Consider the following 15,025-nt stretch of genomic DNA (forward strand, 5'->3'; position numbering starts at 1 on the left):
TTGGGAGCATGGCAGAGCAGGCTATACCACCAAGCTGCACTCTCAGCCCCGTGAAACTTTTCTGAAGCCCAAGTAATTTTAAAAAACACATTTGAAGGACACATTAAGTTTTTATTGCAGATTAAGTTCAGGAGTTGCAGCAAAGAACTTGGTCATTTGTTAGTTTGGTGGAGTAGCACATGACAAATCATTCAACTGTCCTTTGTACACCTGCACACAGGGACACATCTCCAACACTCAAGGGAAGTTGGTCACATGCCCATCATGGCTTCTCTCTGTGCGCACACATGGCCAGCCATGGAAACTTGGAACCAAGCCCCAGAGAACTCACTTCCTTTCCAGGCTGGGAAAACGCACTCAGCTCTTAGGCAAAGGCAGTCCTCAGCAGGAATCCTGACTCAGCCCTTGCTGTGCACTGTAGATCTCCCAGTTGTCTCTGCTGGGTCTTGGCATTGCTCTCCTGGGACATGTTTCACCACAGACTTCCTTCCCTCCTCTGCCATAGGCTGTCAGGCTGTGACAAGGACTCTTTCATGAGCAGTGCTCAAACACAACTCATCCCTGTGGCTGAGACCCTGTGCTGGTGCCATGTGTGTACCTTGAAATGCGGAATGGCTAGGTTGTCATCTGTTTTTAGCAAAGTGAAGGGCCCTTGAAGAATGAAATTCTATAGCTGAAGAGAAATTAGCAGTGGACATCAAGATAAAAAGAGGCCAGCCCTGCTCTCTGGTAGGGTATACAGCCTTAGGCATGTGACAGGCATCTCGGAGGCCAGCCAGATCATCAGGTAATGATTAATAACCAAGACCCATGAACCAAGGATTAACTAAAATCATGAATCAGCTTGTGGGTGTGTGAGTGAGGTCAGCAAGAATGACCATGTTGTGGATAAGAGCCATGTCTGAACTTGGCAGGAAGGATCAGTAATTCTCATTAGCTTGGAAATGACATTGCTAATGGTGACAAAGCAACTTTCCCACAGGAGTAACTGCAGGGACTCACAGGCTGCACTGAGACCTAGAGCAGGCTGGACAGAATGTGACTGGTCATCCAGATAAAGTTAAGTGTGAGCTGTGTCCCTCCTTTCTGCCCTCTGGCTCTTGAGTTTTTTAATCAAAGCAGGACAAAGATTAAGATAGATATCATGCTATGGCAGGATTTTAATATTAACATGCTTCACCAGAGAAAACAAGCAGGGAGCAGTGTGACCTGTTGTCCAACTTAGCCTTGAATTTGAGACAATGCGTTAATTCTGCAATTTAGGGCTACTTAACAAGCCATCCCTGAAATCCAATAGTTCAATGTCACATTGTTACATAGCAGAGGGTTCTCAGGGTTGACTCTGTGGTATTATTTCTGCTCCTAGTGCAGTTTCCCTCCTTCTTTTCTTCCCTTCTTAGCCAAGATGTCTCTTTCAGGTTACTCACAGGATCATGGAGAGGAGAGGTGACTTAGAGGCCCATAAACATGACACCAAGAACTTCATGAATGGAGCCAGATCTTCAGGGAAAGGTGGTGGCTTGTCAGCCCCTCCCGATGATTTGGCACCTTTCTAGTCTATCATGAAACTCTGGAATCTTGGACTCTGTGTGTGTCTGTGGGAGGGGCTGTTCCCTATTTGTCCCCACACCCTGGGTAAGAATTGTCACCTTACTAAAGTAGCGTGCACACTCCTCTGGAGCTGGACTGGGAGCTGAGTGGAGAAGAAGCCAGGACTCTCACTAGGTCAGTGTTCTCTCTTATAACCTGTGGAACCTCTTCCCAGGTCTGCAGCACTGCAAACTAGTTTTTCAGCGTTTTATTTAGTTAGCATGCACTGATTGCATAAGATAATTAGATTTATTATGTAATCCTCACCCATGTATATAATAGGCTCTGCTCATATTCAATGTCCATTACGATTGATTTACCTGCATTTGGTTCTGGTTCATATGCATTTCTTTGAGACTGAACATCCAGTACCCACCTATTGCTCCCCCTCTATTCCTTCTTTCGGTTCTCCCTCCCTCCTCATCCCTTTTCCCTCCATCTTTCCCTCCTCCAGTCTCCCGTCCTCCTTTTCTATCCTTTCTTCTTTCCTTCTGTTCCTTCCTCCTCTCCTTCTCCTCTTTTTTCCCCTTCTACTTCTGTCTGTCCCCTCCTTCCTGCCCCTCCTTCAGTGTCACTGAGCCAAAGGGTGGGGTTTAACAGATTTGCAGGGGAATCTAAGGGCATGGGGTTTAGGATAGTGAGGTCTGGGCCTGGCCTGTCCTCTCAGGCAAAATGAAGATCAACAATGTTCTTCTGCATCCCCAAACCCACAGAGAACTTGCAGATTCCTCTCACTTAAGAAGTGAAATTCATGCTGGGCAGTGGTGGCTCACACTTGTAATCCCAGCACTTGGGAGGCAGAGGCAGGCGAATTTGAGAGTTCAAGGCCAGCCTGGTCTACAGAGTGAGTTCCAGGACAGCCAGGGCTAACCCTGTCTCAAAACAAACAAACAAACAAACAAACAGACAGACAGACAGACAGACAGACAAAGCGAAATTCACCACAGACCCTCCCGGGTCCCTCTCCCAAATCAAATTCCCAGCTCGGTTTTCTAGATCATTTGTGTCTGATATGCGGATTCCCATTGCTTTGATAATTCTGTTGAAAGAACGGGGTACTTAGATTTGTTACGTTATTGCTAGTTTATTATTTAAAAACTCAATACAACCTGTTTGTTTAAATGGTGAGCCTGAGAAAGCAAGAGGGAAAAGAGTGTGAATCTTGAACTATGGAGCCTTGGGATATCTGAGGACTGTGGCCTGAACTTGCCACCGTGTACCGTATTTTCTACATGACCATAGAGGTGCATACAAGGGTAGGAAACAGAACTGCAGAGAGAAGTGTGCAATGGCAGAGGCAGGGTGACATAAGGCCAATGGAAACTTTTGAACAGAGTAGACCAGGAATCAAAGAACCAGGGAGGGTCTGTGCCTCATCCCCTCCAGGATGGCTCTTCACCCCCAGGCTCAGCAGGCTCCCAGGTTTTTAGTAACTATAGGCTCTAGGCAACTCTGCTTCTGTCCTCAAGGGCAGCTGAATCTGGTTTGGTGCAACTGCAGGTGGGTGGCCACCCCCTGCAAGCCAGCCATGGAGGAGGCAGACTGCCCTCTCCAGTGTGTGTTACTAAACACATCCACCCCACAGGCTCCTGGGCTGACCTCTCTGCCTTTTCACCCCTAGACCGTGAACCACAGTTGCTGCAATGGCCGGGAAGCCCGTGCTTCACCACTTCAATGCCCGGGGCAGAATGGAGTGCATCAGGTGGCTCCTGGCTGCAGCAGGGGTGGAGGTAGGTTGTGCAGGGTTCCGCAGCTGGACCTCAGAGCCAGTTTAAAATACTTCTCTAAGCTGAGAGAGTCCATGCCAGGAGAAGCTCGTGAAGTTTGCCTTTAATGGTTAACTGTCTAGTACTAAAAAGGGGATGGATCGACTGGACATAGTGAAATTTTACTGTGCTTTCTAGGAAAAAATCATCCACAATTAAAATCAAATAATTAATCGCTTACTTGAGATTAATCAAATTACATAATGAAACATGGAAACAGAAACTTGAATACTGGTTACTAGGTGACACTAATTGATTATTACAGATTTATGGTATGATCTTGTGACGTTAGGAAAGCCACTATTCATTCAAAATGACTCCATATGTTTGGAGTATATAAGTTATGTGAGGTGTTTGTGCTGCGGACCTGTGACAGCACAGGACTGTGTGACATTACAGTCAGTCTCAGAGAAGATGGGCACAGAGATGAGCAGGGTGGCCTGCAGCTGGGGTATTGGAGCTGGGGACTGACATATGGAGATACTTGTAGTTTTATAGCAGAGAAACTGAAGTTTCTATGATAAAGATGGTTTAAAGGGGCAGGGACTGAAGTGATGGCTGAGCGGTTAAAATCCCACACTGTTCTTGCAGAGGACGGGTACAGGCTGCTCAGAAACACCTGTCACTCTAACCCCAGAGGGTTCCATGCCTTTGACCATCATGGGCAATTGAGCAGACATGTGCATGCTCACACACACAAACACACACACAAACACACACACACACCTTTCCACATATAGTATAAAAACATTAAAAGAGATAAACTATACCAGAAAACTAAGTAGAGTTAAATTTAAATCACCCACAACAAATGAGAGGCCTGACACAAAAGGTAACAAACAACCTGTTGAAACGGAACAACACTCAGTAATCAGTTTCCCACGACTATTAAACGGCAGGCACAGGGCTGTCGGGTGGGTATACGTGGTGAATAAGAGAGAGCTCACATCCTCAGGCAGCCTCCATGTCTCTGAGCTTCAGCTTTCAGTGTGAGTGGCCCAGGTGAGGAGAGGGCAGCAGCATTCAGCAGCTAAATGCTTTCCTTTCAAGCTTTTGAGCAGAGAATGCAGGTAGGCTTTAGTGCTGCCCTCTAGCGGCATCACTGGGGAAAACACCTCCCAGGTCACACCAGGGGTGCTCAGCAGTTAGGGATGCCTGGGGATGAAGTAGTAGACACTGCTAGTTGGAGATTAGGTCCTCAGATAGCAGCAGAATTGGAGGCTTAAAGGATGAAGTGGCATCCCAGGAGGACCGCTGGTGTCCTCCCGCAGTGTCATGGCCACGTTTTTAACCTAAGCTGTGCAATCGCCCCTTCTCCATTCCTAAAGGCTTCCACTGGATCCTTTCTGAATGAGGGAGAGCATAAGAACTCCAGAGCCGTCCCCGGGGAGAATGCTTTAAATAAACACATAATGGGCTCCAGAGTCCATATGACAGCGTTGTGGCTGGGGGATACGTGCTAAGCCACTGGGGTGCTGAGTTCAGCACAAGAGTAAGGCAGGGATGGGGCCATCTGCACAGAAGCCTTCCTCTTCTGAGTCCCATAGTGACTGGGAAGGCAGTGGGTGGGGCTGTTAGAGAGCCAGGCTCAAACCTTGCAGATGCCATGTGCCTGAAGGATGGCCATTGGCATCACTCTCACCATCGAACTCACCCCCACCAGCCCATCACAATTCAGCCCCCATCTGTGATGACTGCTGTGTGATCCCTGTACCTCTCTGAAGGCTGTGCAAGTTGCTGATGCTTCTATTTATGTTGCCTATCAACCTGATCCTGTCAGGTTGTGGAACCATCAGCAAACAATCTCACTAGGCAAGGTGGAAGCCAATTTTCAATCTTGTAAAACTAAAAGTTTCTTTACAATCTGAAGGGAAAAGAGTGGTTTAGATTACTTTAGAGGGCTGGAGAGATGGCTGGGCCTAAAGATTAAATATGGGTTCAGATCCCAGTAACATATGTAACTGCCATGGTGGGTTGTCACTGGGTATGTGCACACAAAAACATTTAATACTCATACATAAATGACATAAATATATGAAAACCACAACAATGGCCCTGACATGTAAGCAACTTTACCAAGGGGCTGGTGTAATGGTGTAGCTGTTTAGAGTTCTTACTGAACATGCAGGCAATCTTCTGTGGTTTGCAGCACTCAGATAAGACAGGTAATAACTGCCTGTTACTCCAGCCCCAAGGGCATTTCTACACCTGGCCTCCTTGATCTTGACCTCCAAGAGGAATGTATTCATATGGAGAAAACACACACATATGTTTGCACGCATGCACAACTAAAATTAGTAAAACTAAATCCTGAAGAAACAAAAGCCAAGTGGTCATAGGTCTATGCCATGCGCCAGGATGGAGATCTGGAAAGTTCTATCCTGTTCTCACTGGAATTAGCAGGCTTTCCTGAGAGCACAAAACCTCAACAAAGTCTCAGTGCTTGCCTGCCAGGGAGATCACGCTCTTCTTAGGACCTAAGCATGGCCATCATGTGTTCTAGAGGAGGAATGAGCCAAGAATGAGCAGCTTGGTTGTGCTCAATGCCCATTTGCTGAACAATCTATTCTGAATTTCCAAGTGGCCATGAATAGACTCCTTTGTATCTCCTGGAAGTTTTCAGTACTGCAGATGAAGTACCCAACAGGGACCACTGAAGTTCAAAGGTCTACAGTAACACAGAAGGAGCTAATGAGCATGCTTTTATTTTCCTGCTTTCAGTTTGAAGAGAAGTTTATACAGAGTCCGGAAGATTTGGAAAAGCTAAAAAAAGGTAACACAGAGTATCTGTGTGACATCAGTGAGGTGCCTCGGGGAAGGCCTGTCTGAAGGTGATGTTGGTGGGCGGTGGGTGGGAATAGTCCGAAAGGCAGAGTGGTCTGATGTAGGTGGTGGGGCTCCCTGAGTGGCCTGAAATGGGAATAGTGGGAATGGGGGCGTGGTCAGAGGTCTCCAAGGATTTGTCTGGTGACTTGGGAAGGTTTTCTCATTAATTCTGCATCAGAGTGAGCTAGTTCTCTCAGGCTTCCTCGCTTCCTCTGTGTTTTACCCACGCTGCCCATCAACCACAAACGTGTCCAGGGATTAAATCATGGGTGGAGAAACAACTGGGATGTTTTCTCAAGCATTTTTATTATACCCTCTGATGAGTTACTATCCCTTGACAGATACAGGCTGGAGGATAACAAGGAGGCTCACTATATAAGAAACACCCTAATGCCATGAACATAATGAGACTTTCAGACTCTCTACTTAGCTCTGTTTGCATGGTGGTCATTGGCTGTCCCTCCTCACCTCCTTAATTCACCCAAGGATGGGAACATACAATCATACATGAGAGATATAATATATACGTGGATAGGAAATTAAGGTGAATGAGAGATGCTCAAAAGAGGATGAGATGGGTGAGACAGAGAGGAAACAGCCTAAAATAAACGAGATTCCACTTGAAAGACAGACAGCCGCTCCTTACAATTCCTCTGCATGTTGAGAAACTTCAATAGTTTTCTGTTCCCGAGAAGTGAGTCTGGGACACTCGGCAGATCTTTTCCCTTTTTCTTTTCACAGATGGGAATTTGATGTTTGACCAAGTGCCCATGGTGGAGATTGATGGGATGAAGCTGGCGCAGACCAGAGCCATTCTCAACTACATCGCCACCAAATATGACCTCTATGGGAAGGACATGAAGGAGAGAGCCCTGTATGATATATTTCTTGTTATTACCCCATGGGAAACAAGGGAAGCATTTGGGTCCTTCCTTAAGTGAGCAAGAGAGTGACAGGGTTTATGTCTATGGTGGTTCTGGGTATAAACACTTAGGCCAAGGATGGCAGAGGGTGGAGGGGAGGGAAGAGCAGATGGGGTGGGATCAGCAGAGTGAGACTACAGCAGGGGATGATGCTCAAAGCACAGCCCAGGGACTCAGCTGCAAACATGAGGGGCCACAGATCCTGAGCTTGGTGGAATCATGACTCAGGCACTCAAGCTTCAGGGACTGCACCTCAGCCAACAGCTCAGGACAAAGGACCTGGGAATGGAGATTAGAGGAGGGTCCTAGGGAAGGAGGGGCAGAAGGAACTGCTACCTACATCCAGGAAGGAATACTGCAGAGCAAGAACCTGAATGCCAGCCAGTTCTGCGGATTGGTCAACTCACTGAGCCTTAGAGAGGCTGGTTCCTGAAAACCAGGGTCACCTGAAGTTTTAACTCAGGGCTAAAGCAGCCAGGCTGGTGGCAGCATCCACACTGGAACCCACTCTACTGTGGCAGAATCCTTCACTCATAAACCACGTGTGGGAGTGTCACAGTTGCTCCCAGAACTAAAAGTGATATTAGCCAGCAACACTCATGGGGAAGACATGTCCACGGGAAATAGAGACTTGGCTTTAACAGTGCATGTATAGAAATATTCATAGCACTATTATTTATAATTTTCTACTTGTGAATCAGTCAACATATTCAGTAATGGATGAAAGAGGAGGTTCCAATTTAGCCATGAAAATAGATGGTGCAGTGAGGGAAGCAGGAAAGGATAAAGAACAAGCATTGTATTCTGTAAAGGAAGCAGATACTAGGGCCACATGTTCTATGGTTGATTTCATGGGAAGTGTTCCTGTACTCAGCATGGATAAGAAGGAAGTGGAGGGGAGAGGGGATCAACCTCTTCTAACATTGCAGTATGCTGACGTTGTTAGACTGCCACAGACGTACTGAAATGCAGAATACCATCTTTCAAGGAGCCAAAAATGCTATAGTGTGAAAATGTGATGCCTCACCTTTCCAAAAAGAAATGTACAAAATACAGTTTAGAACAAGGGAAAACATATGTCTGGTGATATGCTCTGGATTGACAGAATAAAGAAATAGACAAATTGCCACGTGGCCGTGGAGTGCCCACTTTAATCCAAGCCAAGCACTCAGGAGGTAGAGGCAGGCAGAGCTCTATGAGTTCAAGGCCAGCCTGATCTCTAGAGTGAGTTCCAGTACAGCCAGGGCTACAGAGTAAAACCCTGCCAAAATCAAAAACAAAAAACAAACAAACAAATAAAAAACCAAACGAAAACTTTTATAAGGATATTTATTTGGGGTTGGCTTATAGCTTCAGAGGTTAGTCCATTATCATCAAGGCAGGAACATGGAGGCATCCAGGCAGGCAAGGTGCAGGAGGAGCTAAGAGTTCTACATCTTCATCTGAAGGCTGCTAGTCAATGACTGGCTTCTAGGCACCTAGAAATAGAGTTTGAAAGCCCATGGCACATGTACTCCAACCAAGGCAACACTTCCTAATTGCCACTCCCTGGACCAAGCATATACAAACCATCACATTCAACTCGGCCCCATAAATACATGAGTCTTTGGAGGAACATAACTTATATATAAGATAATAAAATGTACATTTAGTCCAACTTCCATACTGTATAGCAGTCTCAACAACGTCAAAAGTCCAAAGTTAAAAGTCTCTTCTGAGATTCAACCAATCACTTAATTGTAATCCCCAAAGTAAGACAGGAAACCTGCTGGGCAAACTCCAAACTCTGCATCTCCAAGGTGGTCTTTAGATCTCCAACTTCTTTTTCATCTTTGTTGTCTGCAACAAACTTCTTTCTCCTGGGCTGATTCCACTCCCTTTAGCAGCTTTCCTCAGCAGATATCCCATGGCTCTGGTATCTCAAACATCATGGGGTTTCTAAGGCAACTTAAACTTCACATGTTCGAGTTTCATAATCTGGGATCTACACTTGATCTTCTGGGCTCCTCCAAAGGGCTTGGGTCACTTCTCCAGCTCTGCCCTCTGTAGCACTCTAGGCTCTGGTTGATCCACTTCACTGCTGCTGCTGCTCTTGGTGATCATCCCATGGTACTGGCATCTCCAATACGCTGGAGTCTTCCACTGCAACTAGGCTTTACCAGTAGTTTCTCGTTGGCTCTCTTCCAGGTGGCATAACCCCTTCATTTCTGGGCTGTCAACTGATATCTAGGCTGCACCTTCACCAGTGGCCTTTCAAGGCCTCTCACGGTGCCAAGCTTCAGCTGCTCTTCATGACCTCTTTATGCCTTCAAAACCAGTACCACCTGGGTGACTCTTACACATTAGGAAGTCCAGCTGCAGCATGAGGTACAACCCCGGCTAGCTCTAGAACACAGCTTCTTTGTGCTGTCAAAAAACACTTCCCAGAAGCTCTCACCTCAGTGATGCTGTCTCTTCTTAATCACCACTGACTTCTTAGCTCCAGCTAACCAGCATCAATTGGCCCAGTAATCTCTTTCTATTGACTACCAAGCCAGATACATATAGCCGAAGCTGCCAAAGTTCTGCTGTTTGCTGGGGCTGGAACATGGCCCCCTTGTTCAATGACATCATCACCAGCTTTCTGTTTCCTAATATTCACTGCCTAGCTTGGCTGTTCAGAAACTTGCTCTGGAGATTGACGAAGATAAGTCTTGACAAATGTTAACAAGCCTAGGATCTGTCAGCAGCATGTGGAGGTCATACAGATGTGCTTCGTGAGAAATAGATGGAGAACTTCTAACACTGACCAAAAATGACTCCAGGCTGTGCAGCACAATGGGAGATGAACAGACAGGCTTCTGGTGGCTGATCCAGGGGCTCTGTTTGAGCTTACAGGGAATGCAGGTTGTTAGCTCTGAGAATCTCAGCATGCTTGTTGAACAGTGTCAGAGAGAGGTGGGTACATAGGTAGACAGGCAGACAGACAGACAGACAGGCATAGAACAAGCCTGTTGTAAGTTGATGGTTATCTTCTGAGATGCCATCAATTATGACTGCATCTTTAGATGGTCCTGTGATTAATTATTTTTTTGTGCTTGTGTTAGGGCATATGTGTGTAACAAAATTTAAATAAAACAAAACAAAACTGGGAGGAGTGCAGGGAGGAGGGGTAACAGTGGTCTGGATATAATGTATAAGAGAAGAATTTTTTTTAATTATAAAAGTGTATCAGAACCAGCAGGATGTTCACGGGGGAAGTTAATATATCTGTCCAATGGAAGAGATAATGACCCACTACAGACAAATAGCTTTGCCAGCATCGTTCATGGTAAATTTCTCAGCTTTTCACATTCAAATGTAAAATAGGAGATTCTTGACAATTTGGAAACTTTTGTCTTTTAGGATTGACATGTATTCAGAAGGTATTTTAGATCTGACTGAAATGATTGGGCAATTGGTATTATGTCCCCCAGACCAAAGAGAAGCCAAGACTGCCTTGGCAAAAGATAGGACCAAAAACCGTTACTTGCCTGCCTTTGAAAAGGTAAGTAGGCTCTTTGAAGTCTGGGGACACTGAGTTTCTGGGACAAGAGAAAGGCAGAGGCTGGGAGACAAAGGCTACTGCTACACTGGCCTTCACTTCCATGAGCCTGCACAGGGCACTGTGCAAAAATGGCCTGGAAAGAGCAATGGATGCTCATGCCAGTCTAGCATCCATCATTCAATAGGCTTCATGGCCACAAGCAACACTGGGTCTGTGGAAGACTGAGCCACCCAAGAGAAGGATCTGGGTCCTACAGAACACAATGGGCTTCCCTTCCACAGAGAACTGCAGTGAACAACAGATGTGAAAACATTCTGTTACACAGGGAGGCCTGAGAGCAGCTGCCCATCAGGAGGATATGATAGGGCAACAAAGACAGAGGGGAAATATCTGAACAGGGAGAGAGATGGAGGGTGGAGAGGAGGAGGGTGCTGAAGAGATGTTAAGGAAAACTAGCTTGCAGGACTTGGGGTCTCATCTTAAGAGAAATGCCTCGCCCACTCAGCAAATGAAGGTCAATGCCCATGCAGTACCTCTCATGATCAGGGCTTCTCTTTGAAGGCAAACCAAGAACACTTCAGAAGGTGTTATACTTCTGTCAAGTAAATGATAAGAGCTAAAACTATGGTCCTAGAGAAGGGCATCTTACAAATTCCCGAGGGACCTGGTTGTCTGCTCTAGAGGAGGTGGGACCTGCCTGTGGGGCTGACAGTCAAGGGCCTGTCTCATAGGACACACTGTCCAGTCATCACAGTTGAAATCGTCTCTGTGAGATTCATGACCTCCATGTACAACATGAGCCATGTTCTGAAGGACACTTGATGCTTACTTTTGTAGTTTTGGTCTTAGGTTTTCTTTTCTTCTTTCTTTTCTTAACGCAGAATCTCTCTATAGACCGGCATCAAGCTCACAGAGATCCACCTGCCTATGCCTTTTGAGTGCTGGGATTAAATGTGCATGCCACACAACTGGCTTCTGTTTGTTTTTGAATGTGGGAGTTATAATTTTTTCCTGTGTGTGTGTGTATATCATACTGTATATATATATCATACTCTGTGTGTGTGTGTGTGTGTATACACACACACACATTATGATACGTTGTATCTCATGGTGTAGTATATTCTTTTCCTTTTGGTTATCTGTGATTTTCATATGTATGCAAATCACATATGTCTACAAACAGGACAGTGTTATTATTCAAACTTCATTCAACCAGAAATGTTGAAATAAATGTAAAATGCAAATATGCTAGCAGGATTGTAAGATTAGCACCCTATGGTGTTATCTTTATCATCCATGTTCACCTGTCCACTCATATCTCCATCGGTCCAACACTCATCAGGTCCAAGTTCCTGGCAGAGTCCTACTCTGTTCCCCTTGTGCAATTCAACATGTCAGTCATGACCAGTGAAGTTAGGAGTCAGAGCCAATGCTGGAGTTTAGATTCCAGAGAAATGAGGAAGGCAGACAAAGGAGAAAGGCAGACACTGGGTGTTCTCTGGGGTGGATGATGCTGGCCTGAAGGTGAAGCCTTTGCCTATGAAAGACTAAACAGAGAGGAGAGAGAGAGGAATGTCCTGAAATTTCAGTGCTCCATCATTTTATACAAGGAGGAGAACCATATTGTGTCAGGGGCTAAATGCTTATCACATGTAGAAAATATATGTAAGGGTGATGGTGTGAAGTGTCTGGAAATGTAGCAATAACAGAGAAAGGTCTCCAGGCTTTTAAAGAGGTCACACAGCTGACTTCTCATGTCCCCTCTTGCATCATATGCCTAGAAAATGTCTGTACTTCTATACCTGCCAAGCAAAGGCAGAGTGTCCCCTTGAGAGGCTTGGAGAGTGAGGGCCCCAGCCCAACTCTTTGCGTTCATAACCAGTCTCCTTTCATTTTGCAGGTGTTGAAGAGCCATGGACAAGACTACCTTGTGGGCAACAGGCTGACCAGGGTGGACATCCACCTACTGGAAGTTCTCCTCTATGTTGAAGAGTTTGATGCCAGCCTTCTGACCCCTTTCCCTCTGCTGAAGGTGAGACCACCTCAGAGAGGCAGCCACACACATGCCTCTGAAAATACATGGTGGGACTGAGGGCTGAGGTCCCTACTCTCTGGCCTCTAAACTGAGCTACTAGACCCTCAGATTGAGGCTTAAAAATAATCTTTTTACATGTGGAGATTTGAGGATGGTATCCCAGGAAGAATATGTTGCCCTTTGTAATGAGAAAGAGGCATGGCCCCAAAGCTCTCTCCTTGGACCCCTGTTCCTGGCAGGAGGCTTCTGGCCTCTCTTTTATCTAGACTTCTGTGTGTTTTTGTGTCCTGTCTTTGCTCACTCAATGTCTGATCAGGCCTCTGTCATGTGATCCCCTTCCCTCAGCTCTGTCTCCTGCTCTCTGTAGCCTGCTCTTTTCTCCAGTCCCTCTCATGCTGTCCCCAGTCCCACCCCCATCACCCCATCTCTGTCTCCCAGTGTGAAAACTGGCTGAGTTGCTTCTGGTTAGACTTGGACATTCCTGTCTCCATTTGCAAATCAGTTTTTCATGTCTTCCTTTCTCTTTCCTTCTCTCTCATTCACACCTGAGAGACATCGCCACAGAGGCAGATCTACAGGGCGTGTCTAGAGGAGATGGTAACTGGATGTCAAAGGAGCTCTGAAGACATATGATGCTGAGCTCTGCCTCTGGCTCATGGTTTTTCAAGCTTCTCATGCCAACACTGGAGCTGTTGCAAGGATGCAGTTGATGATGTTCTGGGAGGGGCTCAAATCCCTGGGTCCTGCACATGCCTACTACCAATGGTCAATTTGTGGTTTCTGAATCACAGGCCTTCAAGAGCAGAATCAGCAGCCTCCCCAATGTGAAGAAGTTTCTACAGCCTGGCAGCCAGAGAAAGCCTCCCATGGATGCAAAACAAATTCAAGAAGCAAGGAAGGCTTTCAAGATTCAGTGAAGCTGCATTGATGGAGCCACAGATACTGGCCTCTAATGGTTTGCAATTATAAAAAGCAATTGTTGATCCTGGCTATTTTGCAATAATAAAAAATTAACAACTGGTATATGCTCCTCATAAGTTCTAAGTATGAGCTCAGATTGCTAGCATAGCAAAGAGGAAGGCAAACAAGAATCACTTCACAGGAAACAAAGCTTATAAAGCATGAGGAGAAATTAAGAAACACACATGCGCGCACACACACACAAAACATAAGGTGTAACTAATTAACATCAATGTAGAACAAACCAATAAGATTAAAGCAAAATTTATTTACAAGATGAGGAAGTGAAAAGAAAAAGGGAAAAAATAAAATGGGAAAAACTTTAAGATAAAAAGGACTAAGTTGGAGGAAGCAGGCATTAAGCAGCTGTTGAAAGAAATTTTAAATGAGGAAAAACAATGAGGCAATGAGGAAACAAAATTAAATATTTAAAGGGAAGGAGGATCTGGAGGCCTGGCTCAGATGGAAAGAGCATTGGTTGCTCTTGCAGAGGACCCAGGTTAGTTCCCTAGCATCTACACCACGTCTCACAACTATGTCTAATTCCACCTCTGTAGGACCCAGTGTCCTTGTCTGACCTTTATGGGCACTGTACACCCATTACACACACACACACACACACACACACACACACACACACACAGGTACGCAAATCTTCTCAACACATAATGTAAAAAAAATTTAATGCAAAAATTAAAATATATAGGAAAAATATGCTTCCAGGAAAAATAACAATAACAGAAAGTATTTTTGAAATGTACCTCTCTACAGCTACATATGGTAGCACATGCTGTTCATCCCGGCTCTTGGGAAGGAGAGCTACATAGATCTCTGTGAATTTGAGGTTAGCCTGGTCTACATAGTGAGTTTCAGAACAACCAGAGCTACAGAATAGATTTGCCTTATATCAAAACAAGAAAAGAAAGAAAGAAAGAAAGAAAGAAAGAAAAAAGCAAAACAAAATTCTGTCCTTGTCCCAGTGGAATTCTTTGACTTCGTCCCTTCTGTGCAACATTGAACTTCCAGACACAGGCCTGCCTTGCATATCTTGTGTTGAGGTCTAGCTGGTGAGCATGCCTAATCCTACTCTCTAATACCCCCTTCCCTTCCTCAGGTCTAGCCTGGGCTCATCATCCTTGCCCTGGTATATTCTGACGAGTTCCACTTACATTGTTATCAACCTCCAGCTCAGAGCAGGGCCCATATCTTACACACAAGTCCAGCCCCTCCCCCACCTGGGGGAGGCAGAGAGGTCCTTGTGCTCACAGAAGGCACAAGGAATCAGGAGGGCTGTTCCTTCACAAAGACGGATGTGTCACCTGTTTTTTAACTAGGAGGCTGAGAGTGAATATAGTTAATAGCCAGGAGATTTTGAGCTATCTGTGTAGCCAAGACCACA

The 15,025-nt window shown here is 45.6% G+C and overlaps 1 protein-coding gene across 1 annotated transcript; it reads left to right on the plus strand.

The window, feature by feature from the left end:
• Positions 1 to 1,650: 1,650 nt before the first annotated feature.
• Gm3776 (predicted gene 3776) lies at positions 1,651 to 13,688 on the plus strand. Its single transcript, NM_001243092.1, has 7 exons — positions 1,651 to 1,725; positions 3,212 to 3,320; positions 6,078 to 6,129; positions 6,924 to 7,056; positions 10,490 to 10,631; positions 12,532 to 12,663; positions 13,458 to 13,688. Exons 2-7 carry the CDS (start codon positions 3,234 to 3,236, stop codon positions 13,581 to 13,583), a joined length of 672 nt encoding a protein of 223 aa, NP_001230021.1. The 5' UTR covers positions 1,651 to 1,725; positions 3,212 to 3,233; the 3' UTR covers positions 13,584 to 13,688.
• Positions 13,689 to 15,025: the final 1,337 nt, after the last annotated feature.

Source organism: Mus musculus, chromosome 9, assembly GCF_000001635.26.
Source record: "Mus musculus strain C57BL/6J chromosome 9, GRCm38.p6 C57BL/6J".
Lineage (NCBI taxonomy): Eukaryota > Metazoa > Chordata > Mammalia > Rodentia > Muridae > Mus > Mus musculus.